The sequence below is a fragment of the Ceratina calcarata genome, unplaced genomic scaffold (assembly GCF_001652005.2).
Source record: "Ceratina calcarata isolate Rehan_Ccalc_2016 unplaced genomic scaffold, ASM165200v1 scaffold77.2, whole genome shotgun sequence".
Lineage (NCBI taxonomy): Eukaryota > Metazoa > Arthropoda > Insecta > Hymenoptera > Apidae > Ceratina > Ceratina calcarata.
The window spans coordinates 108,963-134,663 of NW_017179000.1; the positions used below are offsets into that span (position 1 = coordinate 108,963).

A 25,701-nucleotide genomic window follows, 5' to 3' on the forward strand; every position below is an offset into this window, starting at 1 on the left:
TTTGTCACTCGTGTGAATTTGTCGCCCGAGCGAAGCGAGGGCGAAATTCACACTCGTGCCAGTGCTAGAATGCCTTATTTTGCGCCCTAAGTACGCAATATACTATTTAATTACCATTGAATTTGAAATACGCCTCAAGCGCGGATTCCATCAATTCTCCGTAAACCAATGGCACCTCGGTAACTGTCGCTATTGTTTTTAAAACGGCAACCAGGATCGGATTTCCAGCAGATCTTTTAGACAACCAAGAACACCAACCAAGTCGGAGCTGTTCCACGTGGCCGGTGCCGTGTTGATTTACAGCCGCCATAATTTCCGTGATCAGTACAGACGCCTCGGCCACCTGTTGCGATTCCGAAACGGCTGAAATAGATTTTTAACATCGTAACTTCTAATACAGATAAAATGAAGAAGTTGTATTTTAACTAAGTTTCTCACTGTTCGTTATAACTGCCTCCATATCGTCCAATATAGCCGACAGGGTTTCCGAAAAGGCCCTAGGCGCTTCCAGCAAAAGGTTCTTGTGCCTGGCAGCGCAATTGTTCAACATTTTCACCGTCGAACGAATGTAAAGCTGTCTCTTCTTCAACGTGCTCGGATGAAAATGATTCAGACTAGAATCATAGCCGGCTGCCATCTTCAGCAGTCTGTGAATTGATCAACGATAATTTATGTATCGTATGATCGTCGTGTCGATCGTGTACCTGTTGACGGCTGTGTCCATTGGATAGCACTGGCCAGTACTACTTTGAAGGATATGCCTCGGATCGCAATTGGTCACGTACCAGTTGATTATGTGGTCATAGGCTGCGGCGTCTAACAAATGCCAGGAGAATTTCTCAGCCGCTGTGACAAGTTGGATCGCCTTATCGTTCTGAAATACATCGACGTATCAATTACCGATCATACCATCACCCGACGGATTCGTTCTTACCTCTCTGATGTTAGCTTCGTTCGCCAGTTTCACCGTCAAGTTGATTAAGCAAACGTGGATCCTCGTCAGCGAGGAGACCGACGGATTTCCTATCACCCAATCACTCATCCATCTTTTCCAATCTATCGAGATAAACACGGTTCCCAAGAAGAGGTGACTGTCGGGAAGAAACTGATCCAAGATCTTGACCATCAGCTCTAGATCATTTAAATTAGGATTAAATCTGTCCCAAGGCAGAGTTAGAAAGTTCCCGTGGATCACGTTCAGTACATGTTCCTTAACAGATGGATGAGCATAATTGGTTACGTAGGACTGCCACAAGGAGGACAAAATCTTGTTTGACGCTGGCAGAGTGTCTAATATAAATCGGATGCAGTCTACGAACATGGCGACCATCTTGTTTGCATAGGGACCGTCAGAAATGATCCATGGAAGGAGAACGGAACGGTCGTCGGTCAACTGTTGGATCCAGGCAGCGGTGGGCTCCTTGAGATTACGGGTCCAGTAAGGAGCGAGCCAAGGCGAGTACATGTCGTTTAGAATTGGCCAGATTTTGTCGCAGACTAAACAGACGAACGAGTACATTGGAGAATCGTATTCAGAGAGTATAATAGAAGATGTAACTCACGTTGATCCCCTAACGAGCCTCGGTCCAGTTGAAGAGTGAGAGCGACGAAGGCGTGACCGACCATACCGAGGAACACGCTCAGCGGTTCGTTATAAATTCGGTATTTCGGATATAGACCATACAGCCCGTACTGAAGGCGTTCCTGGACGAAGTGTCGGTTCAACAGCACTGCTGTCTCGCGTATCTGTAATTCCAAGATATACGACTTATGAGTCTAGGGTTCCTAGAGGATTGATAATTGTCTCCTGACCTCTTGATGCGAGAGCAATCTCTGTTCAATCGCGTAATAACGTATCTCATCCCTAATTTTCAAGCAGTTGAACGTGGCGAACGCGTTGTTCCTCGTTCTCCCGGTCAACGTAGTCAAGAAATCTCTCCACACGTCTAACGATAGATTCTGTCCCTCGCTGCTTCTCAACAGAGTGCTGAGAACCTCCCCGTAATGTTCCGGAAAGTCGTGCGACAGCACTAGCCGCAAATGATTCCTGAACAACTCGTGTAATACCAATTTCGTCTTGTCCGGATTGTAACCCATTTCGCATAGAGCTTCGGCTACCAGATCGATGAATCTGGAACGATCACTGAGCCGCGGTCGTTTGTGATTCAACCAAACGGCAACGTCGAACTGAAACAAGTACGACCAACAGTGTATCGCGAACGGTGCTCGTTTTCTGAGATCCACGGATCTTTAACGTACCTTCGACAATAGAACGAAACAGAGATCCATGTTGGTTCCAGTCGAATATTTAACGATAGTCTGGTACATCTGAAGAAATTTTACAGCGGAACCCGCGACTGGCGTGAAGTAGGGAGCGAGTAAACTGCCCAGATTTGGTTTATCTATGACAGTGTCTAAGAGCCTAGGTCCCTCGTTTTCTTCACCGTTGATAAAAGACTGTTAATTGATCATAGATAAATGCGGATATGTAACAAATCGCATAGCTAGCCTGCATGCTTCGAATCAGGATTACCTGTCCGAGTCTCTCCATGCAGGTAGTAATGAGTTGTCTAGTGGGAGGACAGTAGGCGACTTCTTCCGTGTAACATTCTATCAGATAATAGAACAGTCTTGTCCCAGTCTGCTGAAGTCTCTCCAAGGAATTAGTGCTGGCGTTCACGTAATTTCTGATGGTAGTTATTTCATGCACCAACGTCGCTACCAAGTGATCCATGAAGACAGATGCTTGAGTAACTTTACTCGGTGGTGGTTGACTGGATTTTACTAATAAGTTTTCGTACTCGGCCCGGTTCTGGGCTATCATCAGGTCGACGCTGTCGTTGATGTAGGCTTCCGGTACCTAAGCGAATAGGCAATATTCCGTATTACGTCCTAATATAATATTCAGCTTTATTCCTCACCTTCATAGTTATCACAGCTGGTCCCGCGCAATTGACCGCGACTGGCCTCTCTCCCACTCGACTGTGTCTCCTGTTGGTCTCCACCGGATCGCACAAAGCGTGTAACGTTACACAATTCTCCACGACTTTATAAAGCTTCGGCACGAGTTCCAAAAAGTCCGAATCCTTGGCCGCGTACTCCGACATCATTACGAAATACGTCCTCGCGTAATCCGTCAGCGTTTTAACTTCCTTCTTCACTTTTTCAATCAACGAGTCGGCATCGTACAATAAGAAACATGCCGGACTGATCAGATTCTTAAAGTGTTCGGGGTTCTTCGTGACAGGTGGTGCCGGGATAGGATCTTCGTACTGCAACAATCTTTTGCAGATCCTCCGAAGCGGGTCCAAAGAATCCGAGGCCATGAAACTGTTTGGTAGGTTTCTGTGTCCTTCTTGTCTAAAGCTAGATTTTTCCCAATTTTTCACTGCTGCCAGCTGGCTCAATTGCACCTGGTAATAATCAACGTACTCCAGCCACGGTGTCCAATTATCGTGGACCAGTTCGACCAGCTTCTGAGACATATACTGAGGTGGAAGAGCTGGGAAATACAATCCTGGTTCCTGTAGCCTCGGTTCCTCAAGCCACAGACTCAAAGTCTTGTAGAATCGAGCTAGATCCAAGCAAAACTTAGACCTATTACCGAACACTCTATCCTCTCCGTCTTGATCCGACGAGTTTTCTGCACGTAATTCAAACTCTGAACTTTGTTCAACATTTGATTGATAATGATTAGCGGTTTCTTCTTGACCTCGTTCAGCGTGACCAGCGGTATCTTCTAAATCTTGTTCGAATTTCGACTGAAAGTAGCTCGTAGTGTCGTTCAAGCGCTTTTTGAGTCTTTTCAGATAACTGAGATTGATCATGCCCTCGAAGAACTTTTCACCGACGCCGCCGTGATCTACTACACCGGAAGCGGACGGGACTCTGGCTAAAAACAAGGCAAAGAAGTTTTGCCACAGAAGAGGCAGGATCGGATGGTCCATGGGAGTGTCCAAAGCCTGTTGCGACCAGCGATAGATGGAAAGGCTGTTGGAAGAGAAGGACTGCATCTTGATGGTGGCACAGGCTCGCTGAAAAATAAAGTCAAGAGTACTATACAATAAACAATACTTGAATGCAGCATTAGATACCTTGATAGCAGTGTCCAATGAAACTCTAGTCTTCCCTGCCAACTCCTTCAGTATCTCTCGCCACAAGCCAGTCTTGATCTCCCTGTTATATTGTTCTGTTAACAATACCTCGTAAGCTACCCAAACCGATTGTGTCGATTTCCCCAAAAGACTGTTCGAGCTCGATGATCCGGTTGCCCAGTTAAAAAATGATCCGAACGACGCCATTCTGTTCTTGTTCGTTGCATTCTGTGGACAGTAATAAACGTAATTCAGATTTTAATCAATTCTTTAACACCGACTATCTATACATTATGACACAGTAACTATCGATAGAAAAGAATCGTACCTCGTTACCATCCTCGATCGCAGGCTAAATCATAAAATTAGTAATTAATTTAGCATAATAATACGATCTCAAGTATAACTCACGGTGAACAGATTTTGAAACATTCGATCGACGATAATTTTGGCGTCAGCGTGAAAGAACGAAGAACTGATGACAACGTCCATCAAATGCATCACAGAGTGGTCTTTGTTCCAATCGGGGATCAGCATGAACGTGTTCAGCCACAGGTAGACGAGATCCCTCGGCGATTCCAAATTGTATCTTAAGCACATATCGTGGATGATTAAAAAATCTGGTGTATCATCTTGGATCACTACGCGAATATCGTATCTTACCTTTTATAACTGTACAACTGAGATTGTATCATATCCCCGAACATTCTCAGCAGAGGTCCCGGGAACTCTTCCGGTGATAATAAATTCTTCGCTGCCTTCATGTACGAAGCTCTGTTACTATCCGCCGTTAGCAAGGCTGCGACTATTCCCAGGAACTTCTCGTTTTTTATCAGCGACGAGTCCACGCATTCCACGAACAAAGGAACCATGAGATAGAGGCAACTCAAGGCCTGCTCGTATTTGTAATTAGCCAACAAGACTTCCAGTTGCTGGAATCCGGAGGAGCAGATCAAAGGCACCGAATGGCCCCACATGGTCATCAAAATCGCGACGTAACTCGCCAAGGGTTTCTTGTCGCGAACACCTTTCGCTAGAATCTCCAGTTTCGGATCTATATCCATATCCGGAATACCAGCAAGGGAGCTGCTGGGATCCATCAGAGTGGAACGAGTGACGGCGTCTGATTGATCCAAACGATGAAGCTTCAATTTCGAGATCACGTCCCAAGCCCAGCTGACGAATTGGTACTCGGCATTCTGCCATCGTATCATGGAGGACACTTGTTTCACGCCTTCGACAAACATACCACTCGCATTCTGCCCTCCTGGATCGTCGACGTGTTTCATGTATACTTCGACGATCAGTAAAGCTACTTGCCTGTGTAGATCAACGGGAAGACATAAATCGCATGACTCGTTCAGTCCCCAGTTCAACTGGCCGATAATCACTCTCGCAAGATGACTCTCGTTAGAGCTCAACGGGTACTTATCCAACCAATTATATAAGATCAGCATGTCCTCCTCTTCCGGTATCCAACTGTCTAGACGAAGCGCGTTAAATAAATACAGACTGAGCACTTCGATCGGTGCAGACTTCTCTCCCAGTTTTCGCACGATTACTGACACTAACGATGGATGCTGATTGATTAAATTCGATAAAAGCGGCCTAGCGTCTTTGGAACAGCAATCTCTCGTCTTCTCGCTGAGGAAACCTGTTTGAAACAGGTCGAGCGTCACCGTGTGGATGAAATCTCGATCGCTGGAGTCCCTAGCTACTGCCATATTGGCGAACGTGGTCAGAAGATAGCAGGACTCGTCGCCTGGCATTTCGGACAGCCTCTCCTCAAACTTGACGCGTAGATCCTTCGAGTTCAGTTCCTTCATCCAATCGTTCACTTGTTTGTCAGAGTTGTCGATGTTCAGGTATTGATTTCGACAAAAATCGACGTGGAGAACATAATATATTTCCCAGAGAACTTTCGAGGATATCATGTGATAAGGAATGCTGGCGAGATATTGCCAGGCACCTAAGCGGCGAGAGGAGTATATGCACGTGACGGATCGAAGAAAGAAACAATCGAACTCCAATTGAAGCTTCGTCAAAGTCGATTGATCCTTGATCTGGGAATTGTCAAAAGCTTCCCACTGGTCGTTGGCGTACTGCAGCACGTCTCTGATCAGAGCGCTCAGTTTCTTCGTCAGTTGCCTGTACCTAGGCGAGTCGTAGGTCTTCAATCCTTGATTCAGAATCCTTACCAAGGCTGTGAAGAAAGCGAAGACCCTTAGCAGATGCTGACTGGTCACGCCAGCTTTATCCTGATGAAAACGTTCGTTTTGTTGGTCCCTGATGATGCACAGAGCCCTTTCGAAGATCCTGGTGAACGGTATCTGGTTCAGTAGCGAAATGACATCGCTCTCGAAGAGGTTGAAACCAAGGTTGGCTATATCCTCGTCTTCTTCGCCCTCCTCGTCCAGCATCAACCATACGGTGTCACCGTGCTCTATGTCCGAGCACGGCTCCATAAACGATTTTCGAACTTGTTCAAGGAACTTATCCCGGTCCCTGATGGGTATCAAGACAGTGGCCAATACGGTCACTGCGTGATCCAAGTAGAGATCGCTCAGTCTGGACGTGGTTAAACTATAGTCGATGGGCATGGGAGCTTGAACGTAACTCCTTGCCCAGGACGTGACGCCTCCTGGACATCTGAGAATGTGATTCAAGAGGAACAAGTGATCCTGCCAAGTGGCCAGCCTCAGCAATATAGCCACTAATCTTGTGAGCCAGTCCCTGGTATCCGTTATGAATCTCCCATCCTTGACGGACCTGTCGCATGAAAGAAGACCGAATGTGGAGCATCTATCTAAATAATCGCGACTCTCTCACTTACCCTAAACGTTGAAAATCGAACAGGATCGCAATACACGTCCGTAACTCCATCCGCATCATCGTCGTAGCCGACGTTCTTTCTTTTCCATTCGATATTGGAGTTAAACTGATCGATTCCTGATCTACCGAAACGTTGTTTTCTACGGTGCTACCTTTACCATTGTTTTTTATGTCGTCCATGAGATTTTTACACACAGCGATCAGACTTTGGATATAGTACTCGATACATAATTTATAAATCTCTGATTCATAACAATAAACCGATCTACTCTCGTGGAAGCCGTCTTTAATGGCCCCTAACGTTCTCTGTAGAGATTGATACGCTTGGGAATCGAACATAGCTGTTAGAAATTCGTGATTAGCCACCACGGGATTGCCGTCTTGGCATTCTCCAGATTCCGTCACGCATTTCTTCTTCAGGCACCATACTTTCTGCCTGAAATCTCCGAACAATCTTTTCAACCTCTCCAGATCGTTCGAATTCGAATTTAAATGATTCTTCGCACGAAGATAGTCGCTCAATAATTCCTTTAATCGATGCCGGTGATCGCTGCGTTGAATATGACTGGATAAAAACTCGTTTATGAAAGAATCGAGCAATGCGAGCTCTTCGTTTGGATACAACGAAGCCAGTTGCCTGTCTGTAAAAGGTTTCACGGAGTCCGGTGAAGCGAGACCGTCTATAAGATCCTCCGAACGTTCTTCGTGTTGCATCTTGCTCAATAGTGTAGCTGCTCGTGAATACAACGATGAGGAGTTACTCTCTTTTTCTTTAGACATTCGTACATGGTCTTCTTTCGCCGTGGAATCCTCTTTGACGAATTTTTCATCTAATGATTTGATACAAGAGTCTGTCGAAGTTAGACTGCCTCTACGATTCATCACGTTTTCTTCCAATCTAGAATCCGCTGCATGGTCCTGTTTGTTAAATGCAGCGGTGTTACGAGACTCCTCCTTAAACATACTCTTGGCCTGTTCAGCCGTGTCGTTCAACTGTTCATCACATTGAGATTCTGGATTTCGTGCGACGTCATTAATCTGCGACGGAACATCCACCGTTATCTTATCCGCCTCATCCTTTTCTACGCTCTCGTTTTCTTTGGTACCATTAGACGTCGTAGAAGCAATTAAATTTCTTTGGTGTCCAATCACATCGTCGGTCTCGATCTCTTGGATCTGTTCTCCAATTCCGCAGTCGATGGCAGCAGAACGTAACTCTCTCTCGATATAGTCCACCTCGTCATCCTGTGGATAAGAATTAGTGACCTGTTCAACTTCTAGGAGACATTCGAATTCCTCCAAAATCGGGGCATCGGGTATTCCCATCGAAATCTCGTCGGCAGAGAGCCTGTTGCTGGTTCTGTCTTTTCTCTTCTCCCTCTGTTTCACCAATTCCATTTTTCATATGAATTAACAGCGTTCTTCTTAGGAAATATCCAAATCGATTAAGTCAAACATAGGTAATTGCGTAGAACACTTCGCATACTCTTTACATTGATATTATGAATGTTTCGCACATTGTGCGTGTACATACTTTCTGTCAACCAGCTTAATAACCTGTGATCTTATACAGAACGACAAACGGATTGATCGTTGCTGGGAATCATGATTTTCGATTACCGCGAACGTGGATTAACGACGAGAAAGATATCGCGTTTAACCAACAGATTTTAAATAAGCTTGTTATGTCTTCTACAGGGAAATTTACGCGTACATATGATTTGCTATATCTGTCAAAGCAGACTTCGGCCTCTATCACTGTCTATCACTTTGCCACTCTACTATACTGCTTTGTTTATATTAACTGTGTAGTGGTAAGTACCGCGTACGTACAGTACGTACGTGTGTGTCACACTATAGTAGATCTAATGATCTGACAGAATCCGTCCTCACTCCTAACCTAACGTTTAACCCAACACAGATTTAAACGATCGGAAATAAATGTCCATTAATTTTATCTGAATTATGAGCAGTAAAGAATTCTGTCTGAATTGCGGGGAGAGAACTAACACTGCTCGCACGAGATTAATTAAAGACAACTGTGGTCACGAGAAGTGTCGACTGTGTTTGATAAACGACGAACGAGGCTGCAAGATATGCTTACAAACTGAGGAGAATGATGCAAACGGGAATAGTAAATGTAATAAGCCACTGGAATTGGTTGTTCATAAATCATCTACACATCCTGAGGAGAACCTTGTAGATAATAAATTTATCTATTCCCATTCAGAACCACCAGAGAATCGTGATTCGGTGAGGCCTCCTTAAAAATGAAATTTGTATCTATTCCTTTTAACTTTGTTCTTTCATTAGGTACCAGGCTTCTTGTTGCACAAAAAGACATCGTTTATCGACAAGCGTTCTATATCAAATGATCCAGAGTATATAGTTCTTATACCAGGAACACCACATAGATACAAGTGTAATGGTTGCGGCAAGGTATTTTTTAATACAGTCACTCCTCATTTAACGACTTACTTGTGTTAACACGTTCAATGCCACGCCAATTTTACAGGGATTGTCCGTGGCGCCACGATGAATTTTCTATTATGCGATACATATAATGTTGAAATATTATTTGCAATAGATAAGTTACAGTGTATAACAATGTTTGACATATTAATTGCGACGGGATCACCGGTGACCCCCGTGGCACTGGAGTGCGGTTTCGCGAATTTATATATATATTTCTATCAATCTGGGCGCGCCGGTCACCGGTGGCCCCCATGGCGTCATTGCCAAGTTGAGTGCCGGTCACCGGTGACCCCTGTGGCATTCAACGTGTTAACGATTGCTGGGACTTGACTTTCCAGCATGTGGAATCCATTCCCATTTTGTTTTCATTGAGAAGATTTCTTATGAAACTGCCAATCGTTAAATGGAGAGTGACTACGTTCATTTGTTCAACTTGTATCGATTGCTTTATCTATTTTAATCCCGTACGAAATATGTTCCAAGGTATTCCGCAACAAGAAGGGAAAGCATTATCATCGAGGATGCATCACGGGTCGGAAACCATATAATTGTACTCTTTGTGACAAGAGTTTCGTGAAACGAAGTCATTTCGAATATCACGAGCGGATACACAGTGGTTACAGACCCTTTAAATGTGATCTGTGCGATAAATCGTTTCCTCAGAAGAATAAATTGAACAGGCATATGTTTACGCACTCTGGTAAGTGTATTTTATCACTTGCACAGTTCGACTCTGATCCAGTTCCACTCGAATCTGAATTCTATTCAATTAAAAATTAAGTCCAGTGATTTATTTATTTAATTTACCCGTTCTAGTGGATGGAGAATTGTGAAAAGATTATGCTATTTACTAGATCGGTAGGTATTTTCTTTTTGAAGTATAGAAAAGTTCATAATGTTCGTCTAGTTCAGTTTACATCAGAATCGCCTCAGTTTGCAATTTCAGTTCCGATGCAAGTCTTTATTCTCTCTTTACTTTCCAGGTGAAAAACAGTTCGTTTGTACAGAATGCGACAAGAAATTCGCGAAACGAGAAAATCTGAAATACCATTTAGCCACGCACGATACAAATGATATTAATATCGCGACGTATAGTTGCGAGATCTGCGAGAAAACGTTTAGGGCATTGACTGCCCTCAAACGGCATCTTAAAACACATACCAGTAGGTATTATGAATCCAAGCTTTATGTAGGATGAATCGTGTGTAACGTTTCTGTTTATGTCTTCGATAGACGAAAGACCATACGTGTGCGATCAATGCGAGAAGAGTTTCAAAGACAAATCTCTGTTGATTCGTCACAAAAGAATCCATGGAAAGGAGCGTCCGTTCTCTTGCGCGGATTGTGTTCGTGTGTTCCTCTCGAAGAGCGAGCTGAGACGTCACTTGACCGTGCATTCGGGTAGGTTTTTGAAATTTATAAATTTCTTAAATCTATCTTGAATCATTCGTCGTTTTCAGACGAAAAACCGTTCTCTTGCGATTTTTGTGGCACGGTATTTAGACGCAGAGACAATCTCCGCCGCCATATCAGGCATCATCATCCAGAAACTGCTACTTCAAGCGATAAAATCGATAGTTCGTCAACAGTTTCGCCGACCAATGATAAGAATGGTACCAGTAATATCCAAAACTTGCCTAAGCCGATGACCAAAGTGCAGAATTCGACGAATACAACGTGTAAAACTCAAAGTTCATCATTGCCATCGACCAAATTACCAAATGTAGGAAAAGCAATGACGAAGACTCCGAGTTTGCCTAAAACGACAGCTAACAATACCGGCGGGAAGGTGTCAGTCGTGTACATAAGTTCCTGCGATCAAATTAATTCGCGACTAGATTCAACGGGGAAGATAACTCCGGTTATAAGGACCACCAACGAAGAAATTAGTAATAAAGTTTCTGTTATCAATGGACCGATCAGTGCGGAGAGGAATTCGAAGACGGCAGATGCTAAGGAACACCAAATAAGAAGGAAGGCGTTTAATTATACGGAACCAATTCCACTGGCTGAAGCTGTGGTTATTAATAAAAGAATAGAGGAAAAATTGTATCCGAACAATGGGATCAGTCACAGTTACTATTTGAGGAATTGCTTGAACTGTACCGAAAAGTAGTGACATGAATTGATCTCTGAGTAATTGAATTGCGTACATCTCAGGGCTGCTGGACTTGTATTTGTAAAATAATTTTATGCACTTTGCAAAATAAAGATTCGATTTACATATAGTGTAGTTTTCTTCGCGATGTTCTTGAACCCTCGCTTCCTACGCTCCTGATACGGACACGTAAGTAATTCGTTGCCTCCCACTTTTCTACCATTATTTACCCATTAGCTATCGCTCATATGATACTATGATACGTCTGTCCATAGGTCATACGCCATAATTACTCATCAAATGAGAGAATGATATACGTGCGTATATTTAGAACGTATATAAGCGGATAAATAAACTTAGAGGAATCAGTACAACGGCTTAATCCCGACTCGATCTTCATCATTTGTGCAGACAACTGTTGCATCAGAATAATCTCTGCTATATTTGTAAGTATATATATGTATACTATATTACGCATATACACACGTGCGGTTGAACACGTACTACATTAAATTTACGTGTATATATTTAGAACGTATATAAGCGGATAAATAAACTTAGAGGAATCAGTACAACGGCTTAATCCCGACTCGATCTTCATCATTTGTGCAGACAACTGTTGCATCAGAATAATCTCTGCTATATTTGTAAGTATATATATGTATACTATATTTATATTACGCATATACACACGTGCGGTTGAACACGTACTACATTAAATAATTGAAAATCAAATTAAATCTATATAAATATTCATAGATTTCCTGATTATCATGACTTCTATTAATAAATTACAGCATCATGTCATGAGATGAAGACATTTCATCATTATAAAAATATCTTGTTATCTTTTCTTTTTATTTGTTTATTATTAGAATAACATGGCGAACCCTAAAACTGATGGGACAACTTCGCAGGAGGCTGGACCGCATCTAGAAGTGATCAATCGAGTGAAGAGCATCCCAGTCATTAATTCCGCTTTAGAGAAGACGGAGTCTACCTATTCGTATATTAAAGATTCTCACCATCTTATTAACTGGGCTCTGTCACACGCCGAAGCGACGGTCCACGCGACGGTCAGTGCCACAGCCCCGCTGGCCAAAAGGTTTGAAGGACAGATATCGAAGGTTGATCAAAAATTATGCGAGGGCCTGGACATAGTCGAGGACAAAATTCCCATCGTCACGAAACCCCCGCAACAGGTAGGCAACAACACAGCCGATTCTAATGGAGTATTCCCACTATATTTTCCCGTTCGGGACGGAAACCGAAATTCCCGTTGCCAAGCAGCTAAAGTCTTCTGTGCGTAAGCAAGAGTCTCCGTCTCGGAAAATGGATGGAAAAACGTACCAGGAATATTCCATAAAGCCACGTGGCACTCAACTTATTAAAGAGACAATAATTGTTGACGCACATCGATGATACATTACAAAGTATACACGTAATTAGATGAATAAACAGATGAATTCGACAGATTTACGATGCAGCAAAGGCAGTGATGAGCAGCTCTCTGCACCCGACCATAGAGAAACTTCATTCTGCGAAAGAATCGGCCACTCATCAAGCGACCACCTTAAAGGAGATCAGTATAGCCAAGGCTAATGAGCTGTTGAGCACCCAATATGGGAGTATGGCAGTGACGGGTGTCGACAATACTAGCGTATTGATTAACGGATTGTTGGATCGGTATTTTCCGGCAGTAGACGGCGAGAAGAACACACCAGGTAAGTACGTCTACTTTCTTCAAGTCCGGAACTCTACTACAATCTTTCATTTCGCTTTCCAGTCCCTGTGTCAGCGGATGAGAACAAAGTTTTACATGCCGTCCAAACTATTGGTCAATTATCTACGAAAACCGCGAACCGCGTTTATCATTCGATCGCTGCTCAATTGAGAACCATCAAGAAAGAGGATGTTGCATCATACATGACTTGTGTTATTTCTATTCTGCATCTAACACAATTTCTGAGCTTGACGGATAAGCACCAAGAAGAGAAACAGAAATAGAAGGAGAACAATAAGAACAAAATATTTTTAGAAGAACAGGAACAAAATATTTTGACATGAATTATTTACCAACCTTTTTGTAATGGACGTACTAAATATATATTTTGATATAAAAATATAAATAAAAACTGTAGAAAGCAGAGTACACGATACGTACTGCGTACCTTTTAATTTTACCTTGTTAAGTTAATTATAACAGAGGAAATTTCCTCTGTGATTATAAAAATTTCTTTTGAAAACTACAGTAGCGACCTCTTCCCACTGGCAAACTGTTAAACATGGCGAGGTCCACGGTCCGAAATAATGTTCAGAGATAGTTTTAAGTATTATAAAAGTCGGGATCCAAATACCGATTTAAGAGATGTGATCGATTTCAATAAGCCCGATAATAACAAGGTAGACGCCAAATTATGAATCCGATTTATTTTATTTATTTAAAGTAATTATCATTCCTAGTTTAGATTCCGAAGGAAATTCCTCGAGGAACGATATGAACATGGATTGGGATTGAAACCGGTGAAGGATTGGCAAGTCTTTGATCTCATAGATATCCCAGGGCTTATTTTTATAAAAAATCCATTCACTGCCCATGGACAGAAGTATTGGATTATAAAATGTTTGAAAGAGTACTCGAAGAAACCATATAAACTAAACCTGGATGCACACAAGCTTTTAAACGATGACGAAGATTGGTGGGATGCATGTTTCAAGTACGTGAATTATAATGAAAAGAAGATGTCTATAATATATTTCAATAACTATTAATTACAGATCTGATAAAAGAAAAGTACTGCTACCAAAATTAAGGTGGGCAACGTTGGGATACCACCATAACTGGGACACAAAATTATATTCCGAAACATGGAAGTCAGAAATGCCTTCTGAATTGTCACTGTTGACTTCGTTTCTGGCACAGACGTTAGGTTTTAACGATTTCAAAGCTGAAGCAGCGATTGTTAATTATTATAGAATGAATTCTACCTTGGCTGGCCATACTGATCACTCCGAGGTGAACGTTGAAGCACCTTTGTTCTCCGTGAGTTTTGGACAAACTGCGATATTTTTAATCGGCGGACTTAGGCAAGAGGATCCAGCCAACGCAATATTTTTAAGAAGCGGAGACGTAGTAGTAATGTCTGGGAAATCACGTTTGATGTATCACGGTATACCAAAAATTTTATCAACCACGGAAGCACCATGGAATCACGAGACAGAATCGAACGACAATGATCTGTATGCATTGGACCCAGAGGATTGGAACAACGCGAGAGATTACATTTCTGAAGCTAGAATAAATATGAATGTGAGACAAGTGTTGAAACCTGGACAATCGCTATTGTAAAATATTGTACAAAACAGTTGCCTTGTACAGTTTTTATTAAAAAATACTTATATCAATTATACTAGAGTCGCATGGTCATTTGTTCATCTTTCTACAGGCTGTCAATTCACATTACCGATAGAAGAGCCACGATAGACGAGTTGCATATCTTATTTAAACAACGGGACTTTCGATGGTATCTTCTATGCTCTGATCTGCCACATTGTTTTGACACACGCTCAGAACGTTTAGGAAATCCCAGGCGATCGTTGTCATCCTTAATACGAAATCTTGGGAGTGAGATACCCATCGGGATTTAACACGATCGACCGTTACGTATTTGTCTTCGTAATTATTTGCAGCGGAGTCCGATAGCGCTACTGGCATGTACGGCTTTAGCAAAATACTCGTAGCATCGTGTATTGCCTTGTTTAGAATAAAATCTTTAGAAATATCTATAGGATGAATCATGGTTCCTTAAAATTGATCACAAGAGACGGGTTACGTGTGTATAATTGGACCTGTAATAAGCGAATGTTAAACGGACAATTGTCATCCCGCGATCGTTAATTCCATACACACCTATATCTAAAGACAATTAATGTTCATTCTCGCAATAATATCTTCAGTGGCTCTTCGTATTATTCCTGGTTGCCAGCAGCTTTTACGTGTGCTACGGATGCTACGCGGATTGACAGCGCCTACGTCTATTCTGAATCTGTTTTCCTCGTTATCGCTAACGTGAAAACAACGACTCTCTTTTATTAACCGTTAGACGAAACAATGTTTCATTACTTCGAACGAGTAAGGTGTTCTCTGCCTTTGTGCCATCGAAAGATGACGATTTCTCCTTCTGCTAGTCGTTACATGGTTATCTTTAATTTCGGACGGTATCAATTTTCATGTTATTAATTTCCGAATTGATGCATCGCGTTTCAACGTTGACGGTAAACGTACGCACGTTTTGCGTTCAACTTTTTCATATACTCGGCGATCTTTAAAGCTGCGCGCTCGCTTCGCGCTCTGCTGTACACATACATCAAAACTTCCGGTCTCGCGAGTCAGCTGATCAGTTTCATTCCTGTCTGTTTGGTAGACTTTCCCACGTTAAAGTATGTCTGGAAAAGATCGACTCGCGATTTTCCCTTCTCGGGGGTGAGTTATTTCATTTTTAAATCGTCTTACTCGTTAACTCGTCCCGACCTTCACTTGTTCAGCATATTTTTTAATGATCGTTTAATCACTCGCGACTCCTTATTAAATGGGTGTAACCCTGTCCAGAACGTTTCAATTATGTCTCTAAATCAGACACTGCGTTCTCGATACGCAATCGTTTGGCCAAGAAGCGAAATCGATTTTTTGTATTCTTTTATGTAAATTATAATCATTCTATTGTTTGTTCGCAGAGCACAAATGTTGATGAAGTCCCGTTTACAAGGGGCTCAGAAGGGACATGGATTGTTGAAGAAGAAAGCAGACGCGTTACAAATGCGTTTCAGATTAATTCTAGGTAAAATTATCGAGGTAAAGCTCTGACTTTTCACAAGCAGTTATTCCTTTACTTTCACGGTAGTTTTATCTATTTTTATATTCAGACAAAAACTCTTATGGGAGAAGTGATGAAGGAGGCAGCTTTTTCATTAGCCGAAGCCAAATTTGCCACTGGAGACTTTAACCACGTGGTCCTCCAGAACGTGACGAAAGCACAAATCAAAATTCGGTCGAAGAAAGACAATGTAGCAGGTGTTAATCTTCCGGTATTCGAGTCCTACCAGGATGGCACGGATTCTTATGAGCTAGCTGGCTTAGCAAGGGGCGGTCAGCAATTGGCGAAATTGAAGAAGAATTATCAGAGAGCAATTAAATTATTGGTGGAGTTAGCGTCCCTGCAAACGAGCTTTGTAACGTTGGACGAAGTGATCAAGATCACGAATCGACGTGTAAACGCTATTGAACACGTTATCATTCCAAGAATCGAAAGAACTCTCGCTTACATCATCTCCGAGCTGGACGAATTGGAAAGAGAGGAGTTCTACAGATTAAAGAAGATCCAGGATAAGAAGAAGCAAGCCAAGGCTAAGGTAAAATTCTTTTGTTTTACAAAATGTTATATCGCATTATTAAATTCGACTTTCACCACGCAGCTCGAGTCAATCAAAAAAGAGATGAGAGCGTCTGGCAAACTCGTGGAAGCTGCAAACATGCTCGACGAAGGAGACGACGATCTACTGTTCTAAACATTATAAATAACTTGTTTTGCACACTCTGAAGTATTAAAAATCGAATGTTCCAATTCCGAATGAATGTGCTTAAGAACGAATGGAGTATGGAAACAGATTTAGTCCGTCAAGAAAATCCTTAGGCAATATCGATTTCCCAGTATAACAGAACGTTGTATTATTGTATGATAATTGAAAATATTTCTTTCGCTAGCCATGGATCACTAGCTTGATGTTCGTTAAAGTTGTATTATGTTAATAATCGTGGCCTCCACGCAAAAAATGCGCGAAGGCGACAACTTAACTAGTAAAAATTTACGGAAAATAAACATGTACATATATATATTTACTCTCACGTATCGCATTTTTCTATATACATATACACTCCATTCCTTTTTATCTCCCTTAGAAAATATATCTTTCGAATCGCTTATATATTAACGAACAAACATGTGTTAATTATTAATAATTTTGATTTTTCATCCTTTACTAAAGTTTCTCAGTTTCTCCGCACGAGGCCTCCAAGATCAATTCGGAGTTGGCCCGTCACTCCTGTATACCCTTAATTAGAAGCGATGCATGATCATTGTACTCGGTGAATTCCTTGAACTGGGTCAATCAATATATGGACCTTTTCCAATATGAGCCTCTTCCTGTTAAGGGTGGTGCGCGCGTGGGAAATCCTTTCAGTGCGCGGAAAACGTGCCGTGACCACCCCAAAGATGTCAAGTTTAACGGTCGTTGAAGTACCAGAAAATCGTTTCGAGGAGGCGATAAATCATTTAAAATGGAATTTCTTTGCGGACGAACCTCTGAACCAGGCGATCGGACTATGCGGGAAAGGGGAGAGCCAATACGAATTGGAGAGACACTGTCTGCTGACTTTGGAGCAGGGATACTCGAAGATGTTGGTCGATCAAGATGGAACGGTAAGTTCAATTAAAGGAGATAGATCCTGTATCCTCTCTGTCCGTACCGAACAATTACTTACATTACATTTTGTTTAATCTTACCGATGTATGCTCTACGAATACTCATGAGCTCGTTCGTCGATCATATTCATAAGTACTGTCCTGTCAGATAGCTGGTATGTCTTTGAACGGTTTGCTGAAAAGGGGAGAGCGCGAAGAAGCTGAACGTCGTCTAGCCGAGTTGGACGATGAAAAGTTCAAAGTAATATTTGGGTTGCTCTACAAAGTTAACAAGAAGGTCGATTTGTTTTCTAAGTACAACGTCGATGAGTTGTTCGAATGTCGAATCCTTAGCGTCGACGAGAACTTTCGTGGGAAGGGTCTGGCGAACGTTTTAATGGCAGACAGTATAGAAACAGCGAGACATGCTGGTTTCAAGGTAATCTTAAAAACCGATTCGTTCCTCCGGATCATTACTCGAAAATGATGAATCGTTCTACATTATAAATGTCGAAGCATGCCTTTAAGTCTCTTTAAAGACTTGACCTTTACCACTCCCTATCGAAAGCTTGTTCCAATTTTACGACACCGTCGTTAAATTTCAATTATAATTTTCGTGGTCGAAACAATGACTACACAAATTCTAACAGATTCGGATATTATCAGAAGAGACGAATTCTTTATCTGCTCGTATACATGTGTAAAGCACGATCCGTCGTAGTAGAGCGGCGATGAGCTTACATTTCGTTTTTGTTTCAGCATGTTCTTCGGTTAGTATGCATGGGATGATTTTCGTTTACCAAGATGTAAAATTGCAATGCACTCGATCACTTCCTCGAGAAGTGTTTTTGCACGCGGTGTACTTCGTACCAACTGTATGTAACTGAATGTCTTTGCGTGTAACATTAAACGCACATCGACTATAAAACGTTGTAACGTGTTCGCAGGTGTTCAAAGTAGACGCGACGGGGATGTTCTCGCAGAAAGTATGTTTGAAACATGGTTTTCAGGTGGAAGCGGAGATACCGTACACGGATCTCGACGAATCGATCAGACCGGCTCCACCCCATCAGTCCTTAAAGCTGATGGTCAAGATACTGAATTAAACAGACTCGTAGAGAGAGAGCCGAAGTAAACCATTACGAAATCTTTAAAAACAACAAGAAATATTACGAAAGAGAAGTAGTCTCAACTATGTGTATTGTTATGCGACAATAACGGGTCTCAAAAGTATAATTATATTAAAGCCGCATGTATGAAGTACTTAAAAAAAAGAACGGGCGGGCCGCATGTTTCTCTTAGAAAGTATTTACGATTCGAGACATCGGTTACTGCTCGTTATCTGTGTTCTATGAACGGTGATTAAAAAAAACGTAGTTAATACATACATATATATACATATGAGTTAACAAATGCAAGAATGAAGATCCATTTAACAGATTTCTTCAGTGGGTTTTTGTTCTGCATTTTGCTGATTCAAACGAAAACGAAAAGAAATTATCGTAGAGGCGACGGGGATCGTGTCAAATATTATAGTTTGACATTTAATTCTTCTGTACTATTCTGATAATCCGTTGGTTATACGTAAATCGAAAGTATACACGCGTACATGGTACGGAAATGGTCGAAATCTTTTATTACACCTACAGCTACCACGAAAGACTAGCGGAACACGGGTTACCTCTTGATCCGTGTCTAAAACGAGGAACAAAAATGTCAACGTGATTCGACTGACGATTACAGGAATTACTGGACGGGTCCACACGAGTATAAAATACAAAGTTGACGAGAGGTGTTATTTTTGTTGGTGTCACGTGTTACGAAAATATATTATAAATTATTTTGTAAAAGTGTCCGCCAAATAAATATTACAGTTTGTAATGATAAACGTCTAATGCACTATCCTTACGGCACACTCTTAGACGGATATTGGAAACGTCGAATAAATAAGTACAATTTTATTCTGCTGATAAATGTATAAATGTGCATACCTAACGATAGAGTTAATTGTACAGTTCCAAGAGGAGTGCAGTCTTGGAACAATATTTATACATGTAACAGGGCCTAAAAGTTGACTTGTGGTCTAAAGTGTTTCTGTAATTTATTCGCCTTGATCTGTAATTGTGTCGAGTATTTTGCCTGCACTCTCTGCATATACTTAATGTCTCTAGCTTTCTTTACAGCGGACTCTTTTTGAGTCTCTGTCCAGCCCAAGGCTTTGTATTGCGACAATACCTTACGTAATTTCGTGCTCTTCGACACGGCGAGTGCTCTATTAGGATTTAAATTCTGCTTATAATACCTCATCAAGGACCTATGCCCGATAACATTTCCCGATGGCAACACTAGCTGATAGTCACTGTCGTCTAACTCCGGTATCTCGACCTCCGCATCTGGATCGGTGGCTTCTGCGTCTGGATAACTGGACGAGTAATCATAAAATTCTGCATACTCCGCGAGCGCGTCTCCTTCGTGCAGCATTTTGCAATGACCTTTGTCCATCATATGTGCTCTGGCAGCATCGGCGCTTTGAAAACATCTTCCTATTCGATTACATCGACAATTTATTATATATACAATCGAGTGATTAATTTCCATGCGTGAAAAAAGTTAATAACTTACCAGAATGGTTGCACCAGATGCACATATATCCAGCAAAGATCTTTTCTCCAAGGTAAATGAGTAATCCTTTAATATCTATACAGTACTCAGGGTCTGGCACTACGAACGAATGTGCGACCGTCATATGCTTCAGATTCTTTACCAAAGACCTACTGTGGTGATTGCAAAACAGGCAATTATTATTTCTGACTGGGTTCTCCGTGTCTTCTATCCACTCGTCGGAGTCTACGGATTCGATGTCGGAATCTATATCCATGTCTTCTCTAGGTCTTTTGATAGATATTTCTTCCATATCTTCGTCCATATCCTTCTTAGTGGAAGAGTCAGGCGAGGGGCCAGCTCGATCATCGTTGTCCTCGATGTCGATGTCAGACGTAACGTGTTGCCTTGCAGATTTTTCCTTGTGCTTCTTCGACACCAGATGATTGTCGTATTGATTCTTCGTATTGAAACTCTTCCTGCATATCTTGCAGTTCATCGTTTCTTCTTCCCTTTCCTTGTCATCCTTGTTCCTTTGCGCGATCACTCGCTTCTGAAATTCTTCTACAGAAACCGGAGGCAGTTCGGCCACTTTTCTCTTTAAATTATATCTGTGCCAATCCGATTTGTAATGCTGCCTCTGTATCTCCAAATCTCGAAATGCCACTCGACAGGTTATACAAGTAAACGGCGAAGCCATTTTTCATAATTCGTTTGAAAATCAACGATAGTTTTCAATGGTGAAAGACAGGAAAAAATGCATATCTTCCGTTCTTCGAATATTATGAAACCATTAACTGTATTTCATTTATTCTAAGTGAATAAAATTGAACGAGGTACACAATCGTCTGTGAGAAAACACAGCCAACGATGATTGACGATGATTTGAAGATGTATCACGTGTACGGCCACTTTTTATACTAGCGTAAGGGTTAGATTACGAACTATAACGCAACCTCGTTGCAACTGACTTTCAAGTTAAGACCATTTAAAAAGCGATATAGATATCTACCTTCAGGGTTGAAGATAACCCAGCTTTTTTATGTAATTATCTAATCGCACATGTACGAAATACTAAATGTACTTCGTTCTGGCGCTGACCATATAAAATATTTCGAAGAATTATAATATAAACTTGACGTATTCATAGAATACAGTGATAATCATTTCTAATTAATTGTAACGAAACATTCGGAAACAATTGTGTAAAAATGATGTTCAGATAAAAAAGGAAGAAATTGGGATGATAGCGACACGTGTATACATACCTGTGGAGAAGTCCGGACATCGAATAACTCGGATTACGATACGTAAACGAAGCCGCAAATTCAAAATGGCCGCCTGCGTGGGACATTCTCGCGCAACTCACGCATTCGATGTCACGAGAACGCATGCGTAGAAGTCGCCCACGTAGACGGCCATTTTGAATTTAAAGCTTCGTTCGCATACGCCAATCGAGCCACAGAGTGTACATTGAACTTTTCTATAAGATGGCATCGCTATCATTCTCAGGACCAGGAATTCTGAATCGCGTGTACGTTCCTGTCTCGAGAGCTGTGTCGAGTGTACGTTCGCAGTGTTCGCACTGTTCGCAGTTGTATTCAGGCAGTAACTGTCCCAGAAGCCGGAACGTTTCGCGTTGCACGTCGCAAGCAAAGAGTTACGTACAGCACGTATCAGACCCGATCAGGATCGATTGAATCAGCGAATTAATATTCGACGACGAGGAGCAGCTTGTCATCGAAGGGGTGAAAAAGGAAGGAAGAAATCAAAAGTGGAAGAAGGAAGCATCGGCGACGGTGTCACGTTGTCACGTATACGCGACCGACCGTTTCAACCGCCTAACTTTCGTAGACGAGACATCGTAGAAAGACAGACGTATAACGAGACACTGGGGTGCACCCGACAGGGCGAACCATCTGTCTCGATACACCCACGGGGATCCGTTCAATTTTCACGCTAGAAGGCGGCCGTCCAGCAGGGCGATACCATTTTATATGACTTTTCTTCGACGTCAAGGTGAGTGGAACCAGGGCATGGTACTCGATCCGATCTGGTATCGTTTCAACGCTAATTTTAGCGACCAGCCATTTTGGACACGAGACGAGTGCGATCTACCAATATCACGTTTTCTAAAAGAATTCATCTCGTATCGTATTCTTCTACATCTCTTATATGGGCTCTGATATGTATAGCCTTCTTGTCTTATCGTCGTCGCGTGCATCGTCGATCGCCTTTTATTTCTGACGATGAATCGATATCTACCGAATTATTGAACGTAACGAAACGGCTGGTCTCGTACACGATGAATTATGATATGTAACGCTCGTATAACGTAATGTCCAATGTTGATGAATCATACTTTGCTTTACGATGGGGTTATGAAAAGTTAACGTTAGGGCGATTCAAGATCGGTTACGGAATTTCATGATCCAATTAAGTACGTTAACGATCGTTTTATAAAACCATTTCTTTCGATCATGATCTCCGATTCGTGTAGACACTTTTTATTGTAAACACTGAATTGTAATGTTAATACAGTTTTTGGCTTGAGGTATCGAGCGAGTAATGTACCCTTTTATCTTTCTCGTTCCGTTAAAAACAAATTTGTCAAATGGATCGTGATCAATACGCGGAGCATTATGTTCTCGCGTTTTTCCTTAAGTTGTTTGAATCAATTAAAAGTGCTGTTTTCATTTTACGCAGTCCAGCCAGAAATACGTGTCCATCGACGTACGCGTTACGTTCGCGGGAAGTAAATAATCCTTCGCAACGCTCTTGTCATTCTTTATCGCATTGAGAGAATAGTTAAGTATTAATAGGCAACATTTCAACGTTCTCCCAATCCGTTTTGGAACGCTTCGCGTAGGTGCGAGGATTTTTATGTGAAATAAAATATTTATATTACGTTACACACAGCGTTTGTAGTCTGCGCTTTCAGTTTTTTTATAAATGCATAAAGCTAGCGGTCTAACAATTACGCAGCGTTCGATCATCCGTCCAAGAGGTTTCGAAAGAGATTCCTCGAACAGACTCGAGTAATCCGACCTTTCGCTCCCTTCGCGTATGCTCGCCTTATTTTTTCCACTTATCTGCGGCTTAAGATGGCCTGTTATGACCCTTGGGCTTGCACAGCGACCGGATAGCGATGCAAAATAATACCTCTTAATCAGTTTCACTCGGTGGCTCTCAAACGACGCCAACAGATCTAATGTATCCCCTTTAATTTCCCCAGATTTTTCGCGAACAACTCAGTGACGCAAAAGATTGATTTTAAACTGCATAAAAATTTAAACTACAGGATAAGGACTTGTGAAGTCATCTTATAAATAATGCGACTGTAGAAAGAGTCGAGAACGAAATTATAGGCTGTACAGAAGGCAATCTAATTTCCTTCTTAAAAGATATTACATGTATTAAGTTTAATGTGGCTCAGGCGAATGGTTTGTAAAGATTATTATAAGCCTTGAACGAGTGATCGGTATCGAGTCTCGATCGATAGACCGTTTGCATGTGCGAAGATCGTCTAACCTGATTCTTCGCAACGTTATTAATCAGTTGCGTGACTTTTTTTCTATGCGCCTCGAATTCGCATTGTTCTTCCTACGTGCATCGTTCGTTATAATCGATCCGAACATGTATCCTGAGCTATCATGCCGCCCCATTTCCGTCTCCCCCTGTTCCCTTGTTAAACGCGTCTCAGCCCTTCGATCGTACAAGCCTCTCCATTTCAGATTTTTACGTTTCGCTTTCGATGAACGAGATTACACATGTTCAAGTGGAAAGCTGGACCTTGCCTCTGGCGTAAAAATAGTTTATGTGCTTCGTACATGTACCGCAACGCTAGTTCCGCGTGATTGTAGCAATCAGTACGAAGCTGTTGTCCAATGGGCATCATTTTCGGACTCCTTCGAACATTGAAATCGATCAGGAGTCGTCTAATGTTCTTTGACGAACTCGGCTACACCCGATACGCATTGTGAGATCGTATTAGAGCGTAGAAAAGAAGGATGCAGGTCGAAGCGAGCGGCGGGATTTGCATAAGGACTAGCATTCAACGTTTTATCGCTGCGAATCTGTCGCGGCCGCAATACGTCTTTTCGCGACGCGTCGCAAACGATCTATATATATTACCTAGCCTTGCCCGAAACGTAGGAAACGGAAGATCGTTCGCGATCAGAAAATGCATTATGCATGATATCGTGTACGGTGGATAATAAATGTTGTCCGGTTCAATACATCACCGTATGCATTCGTAACCCGTTACGTGGACGCGGTATGGATTTTCTGGTTCACTGGAATTTATAATCTGTACGAGAAACAGTTTCTTCGTCACCGTTTGTCGAGATTTAATCAACTGGTCATTGCTGATCGATACGCCATAACCTCTTTCCTTATTCTTGACGGTAGTATGTGTACATAGTTCCTGGCCAAGGATCAGGGTTTCGATACGAGGAGTCGTCCTTTTTATTTAAGGATGTATTGGCTATACAGTCAATCCCAAAAGTTTATGTACNNNGCCAATACATCCTTAAACCAAGAGTCGACGTCATTAATACGTTGCATTTCACAATTCCATCGGACGGTATTTAACCCTTTTAGTGCCGAGCAAAAGTATCGTACGATTTGTTAAGGTTTGGGAAAATTAATGAAAGTTAATTTATAGCTAAAAACCAAACTAAGAATGATATTTTCAAAGTTCAAAGAGCAACATATTACGAAATAAAGAAAGAATAAGGTAATGCCAATTGTACTTCAATATTTGTTGAAAATCATACGAATAACATCAATATAAAACGTGATGAAGAACATAGAAATGAGTTTCTCTTCTACAAACAATATTTGCACATAAGAATAATCATCGTTGGATCACAGCTTTATGTAGATCACGTAGTATCAAATATAAATATTACATTTTCAATCATTTCTAACAAAATAAGTAACAGCCATCAACGTGTTGCAATTACGGTTTCAAGAAGCTGCCCCGTGTCGAGTTTCTACCTCATCACTCCAGCGTATACGCAGTCTCGGCATCAATCAGCATAGAATATAACAAAAAGTTAAACTCAAAAACAATTTTTTTTAATTCTTTTGCAATGAAATTAGACCGTTTATAACGTTTTATAAATTTATTTTGAGGTAC

At 41.7% G+C, this 25,701-nt stretch overlaps 8 protein-coding genes across 12 annotated transcripts in view; 6 read left to right on the top strand and 2 right to left on the bottom strand.

Moving 5' to 3' along the window:
• Positions 1-8,664, bottom strand: part of Epg5 (ectopic P-granules autophagy protein 5) — an 11,203-nt gene extending 2,539 nt beyond the window's left edge. Inside the window, exons 1-14 of one of the 4 annotated variants that reach the window (XM_026818071.1) lie at positions 6,928-8,664; positions 4,758-6,863; positions 4,506-4,683; positions 4,423-4,446; positions 4,095-4,322; positions 2,922-4,034; positions 2,534-2,860; positions 2,260-2,457; positions 1,813-2,187; positions 1,563-1,746; positions 935-1,497; positions 705-874; positions 439-647; positions 115-363 (exon numbers count right to left, since the gene is read on the bottom strand). In XM_026818071.1, coding sequence (XP_026673872.1) covers positions 115-363; positions 439-647; positions 705-874; positions 935-1,497; positions 1,563-1,746; positions 1,813-2,187; positions 2,260-2,457; positions 2,534-2,860; positions 2,922-4,034; positions 4,095-4,322; positions 4,423-4,446; positions 4,506-4,683; positions 4,758-6,863; positions 6,928-8,324 — 7,321 coding nt within the window. In that variant the 5' untranslated portion in view covers positions 8,325-8,664. The remainder of the gene's footprint in view (positions 1-114; positions 364-438; positions 648-704; positions 875-934; positions 1,498-1,562; positions 1,747-1,812; positions 2,188-2,259; positions 2,458-2,533; positions 2,861-2,921; positions 4,035-4,094; positions 4,323-4,422; positions 4,447-4,505; positions 4,684-4,757; positions 6,864-6,927) is intronic. The other 3 variants (XM_018033798.2, XM_026818072.1, XM_018033799.2) reach the window with 3 other exon arrangements.
• A 122-nt stretch (positions 8,665-8,786) lies between these two features.
• Positions 8,787-11,627, top strand: LOC108630476 (oocyte zinc finger protein XlCOF6). Its single transcript, XM_018033803.1, has 6 exons — positions 8,787-9,179; positions 9,240-9,365; positions 9,885-10,101; positions 10,385-10,564; positions 10,635-10,802; positions 10,862-11,627. The coding sequence occupies exons 1-6, from the start codon at positions 8,892-8,894 to the stop codon at positions 11,515-11,517; spliced, it is 1,635 nt and encodes a 544-aa protein (XP_017889292.1). The 5' UTR covers positions 8,787-8,891; the 3' UTR covers positions 11,518-11,627.
• Positions 11,628-11,760: 133 nt separating this feature from the next.
• On the top strand, positions 11,761-13,658 carry LOC108630478 (lipid storage droplets surface-binding protein 2-like). 2 transcript variants are annotated; one of them, XM_018033806.2, is made up of 5 exons: positions 11,763-11,945; positions 12,032-12,146; positions 12,375-12,701; positions 12,974-13,223; positions 13,286-13,658. In XM_018033806.2, exons 3-5 carry the CDS (start codon positions 12,381-12,383, stop codon positions 13,504-13,506), a joined length of 792 nt encoding a protein of 263 aa, XP_017889295.1. In that variant the 5' UTR covers positions 11,763-11,945; positions 12,032-12,146; positions 12,375-12,380; the 3' UTR covers positions 13,507-13,658. The 2 variants fall into 2 exon arrangements, with proteins under 2 accessions (XP_017889296.1, XP_017889295.1); XM_018033807.2 differs by lacking the exon at positions 12,032-12,146 and having other exon boundaries at positions 11,761-11,945.
• Positions 13,659-13,724: 66 nt separating this feature from the next.
• On the top strand, positions 13,725-14,909 carry AlkB (alpha-ketoglutarate-dependent dioxygenase AlkB). Its single transcript, XM_018033805.2, has 3 exons — positions 13,725-13,902; positions 13,963-14,216; positions 14,278-14,909. The coding sequence occupies exons 1-3, from the start codon at positions 13,810-13,812 to the stop codon at positions 14,846-14,848; spliced, it is 918 nt and encodes a 305-aa protein (XP_017889294.1). The 5' UTR covers positions 13,725-13,809; the 3' UTR covers positions 14,849-14,909.
• Positions 14,910-15,870: 961 nt separating this feature from the next.
• Vha36-1 (V-type proton ATPase subunit Vha36-1) lies at positions 15,871-17,401 on the top strand. The gene is made up of 4 exons (XM_018033759.2): positions 15,871-15,982; positions 16,234-16,351; positions 16,423-16,908; positions 16,972-17,401. Exons 1-4 carry the CDS (start codon positions 15,942-15,944, stop codon positions 17,062-17,064), a joined length of 738 nt encoding a protein of 245 aa, XP_017889248.1. The 5' UTR covers positions 15,871-15,941; the 3' UTR covers positions 17,065-17,401.
• A 175-nt stretch (positions 17,402-17,576) lies between these two features.
• On the top strand, positions 17,577-19,841 carry LOC108630483 (dopamine N-acetyltransferase). The gene is given in 4 exon segments (XM_085342328.1): positions 17,577-17,745; positions 17,747-17,975; positions 18,127-18,396; positions 18,905-19,841. Coding segments are annotated over 4 exon segments (732 nt in total). The 5' UTR covers positions 17,577-17,671; the 3' UTR covers positions 19,064-19,841.
• Positions 19,768-21,912, bottom strand: LOC108630482 (zinc finger protein 622). The gene is made up of 2 exons (XM_018033814.2): positions 20,580-21,912; positions 19,768-20,500 (listed from the first exon to the last, which is right to left on the bottom strand). Exons 1-2 carry the CDS (start codon positions 21,256-21,258, stop codon positions 20,022-20,024), a joined length of 1,158 nt encoding a protein of 385 aa, XP_017889303.1. The 5' UTR covers positions 21,259-21,912; the 3' UTR covers positions 19,768-20,021.
• Positions 21,913-22,075: 163 nt separating this feature from the next.
• LOC108630479 (uncharacterized) overlaps positions 22,076-25,701 on the top strand; it is a 10,004-nt gene continuing 6,378 nt past the window's right edge. Inside the window, exon 1 of the mRNA XM_026818082.1 lies at positions 22,076-22,577. Coding sequence (XP_026673883.1) covers positions 22,556-22,577 — 22 coding nt within the window. The 5' untranslated portion in view covers positions 22,076-22,555. The remainder of the gene's footprint in view (positions 22,578-25,701) is intronic.

Excerpts from the sequence above, each read along its gene's own strand:
- LOC108630482 (XM_018033814.2), bottom strand. The coding sequence starts at position 21,258 with ATGGCTTCGCCGTTTACTTGTATAACCTGTCGAGTGGCATTTCGAGAT. Across the intron at positions 20,501-20,579 it reads CATCTGGTGCAACCATTCTG|GAAGATGTTTTCAAAGCGCC; the intron begins GTAAGTTATTAA and ends GTAATCGAATAG.
- AlkB (XM_018033805.2), top strand. The coding sequence starts at position 13,810 with ATGTTCAGAGATAGTTTTAAGTATTATAAAAGTCGGGATCCAAATACC. Across the intron at positions 13,903-13,962 it reads ATAAGCCCGATAATAACAAG|TTTAGATTCCGAAGGAAATT; the intron begins GTAGACGCCAAA and ends TATCATTCCTAG. Across the intron at positions 14,217-14,277 it reads TGGTGGGATGCATGTTTCAA|ATCTGATAAAAGAAAAGTAC; the intron begins GTACGTGAATTA and ends TATTAATTACAG.
- LOC108630478 (XM_018033807.2), top strand. The coding sequence starts at position 12,381 with ATGGCGAACCCTAAAACTGATGGGACAACTTCGCAGGAGGCTGGACCG. Across the intron at positions 12,702-12,973 it reads TCACGAAACCCCCGCAACAG|ATTTACGATGCAGCAAAGGC; the intron begins GTAGGCAACAAC and ends TGAATTCGACAG. Across the intron at positions 13,224-13,285 it reads CGGCGAGAAGAACACACCAG|TCCCTGTGTCAGCGGATGAG; the intron begins GTAAGTACGTCT and ends TTCGCTTTCCAG.
- Vha36-1 (XM_018033759.2), top strand. The coding sequence starts at position 15,942 with ATGTCTGGAAAAGATCGACTCGCGATTTTCCCTTCTCGGGG. Across the intron at positions 15,983-16,233 it reads GCGATTTTCCCTTCTCGGGG|AGCACAAATGTTGATGAAGT; the intron begins GTGAGTTATTTC and ends GTTTGTTCGCAG. Across the intron at positions 16,909-16,971 it reads AGAAGCAAGCCAAGGCTAAG|CTCGAGTCAATCAAAAAAGA; the intron begins GTAAAATTCTTT and ends TTCACCACGCAG.
- LOC108630476 (XM_018033803.1), top strand. The coding sequence starts at position 8,892 with ATGAGCAGTAAAGAATTCTGTCTGAATTGCGGGGAGAGAACTAACACT. Across the intron at positions 9,366-9,884 it reads AGTGTAATGGTTGCGGCAAG|GTATTCCGCAACAAGAAGGG; the intron begins GTATTTTTTAAT and ends ATATGTTCCAAG. Across the intron at positions 10,803-10,861 it reads TCACTTGACCGTGCATTCGG|ACGAAAAACCGTTCTCTTGC; the intron begins GTAGGTTTTTGA and ends CGTCGTTTTCAG.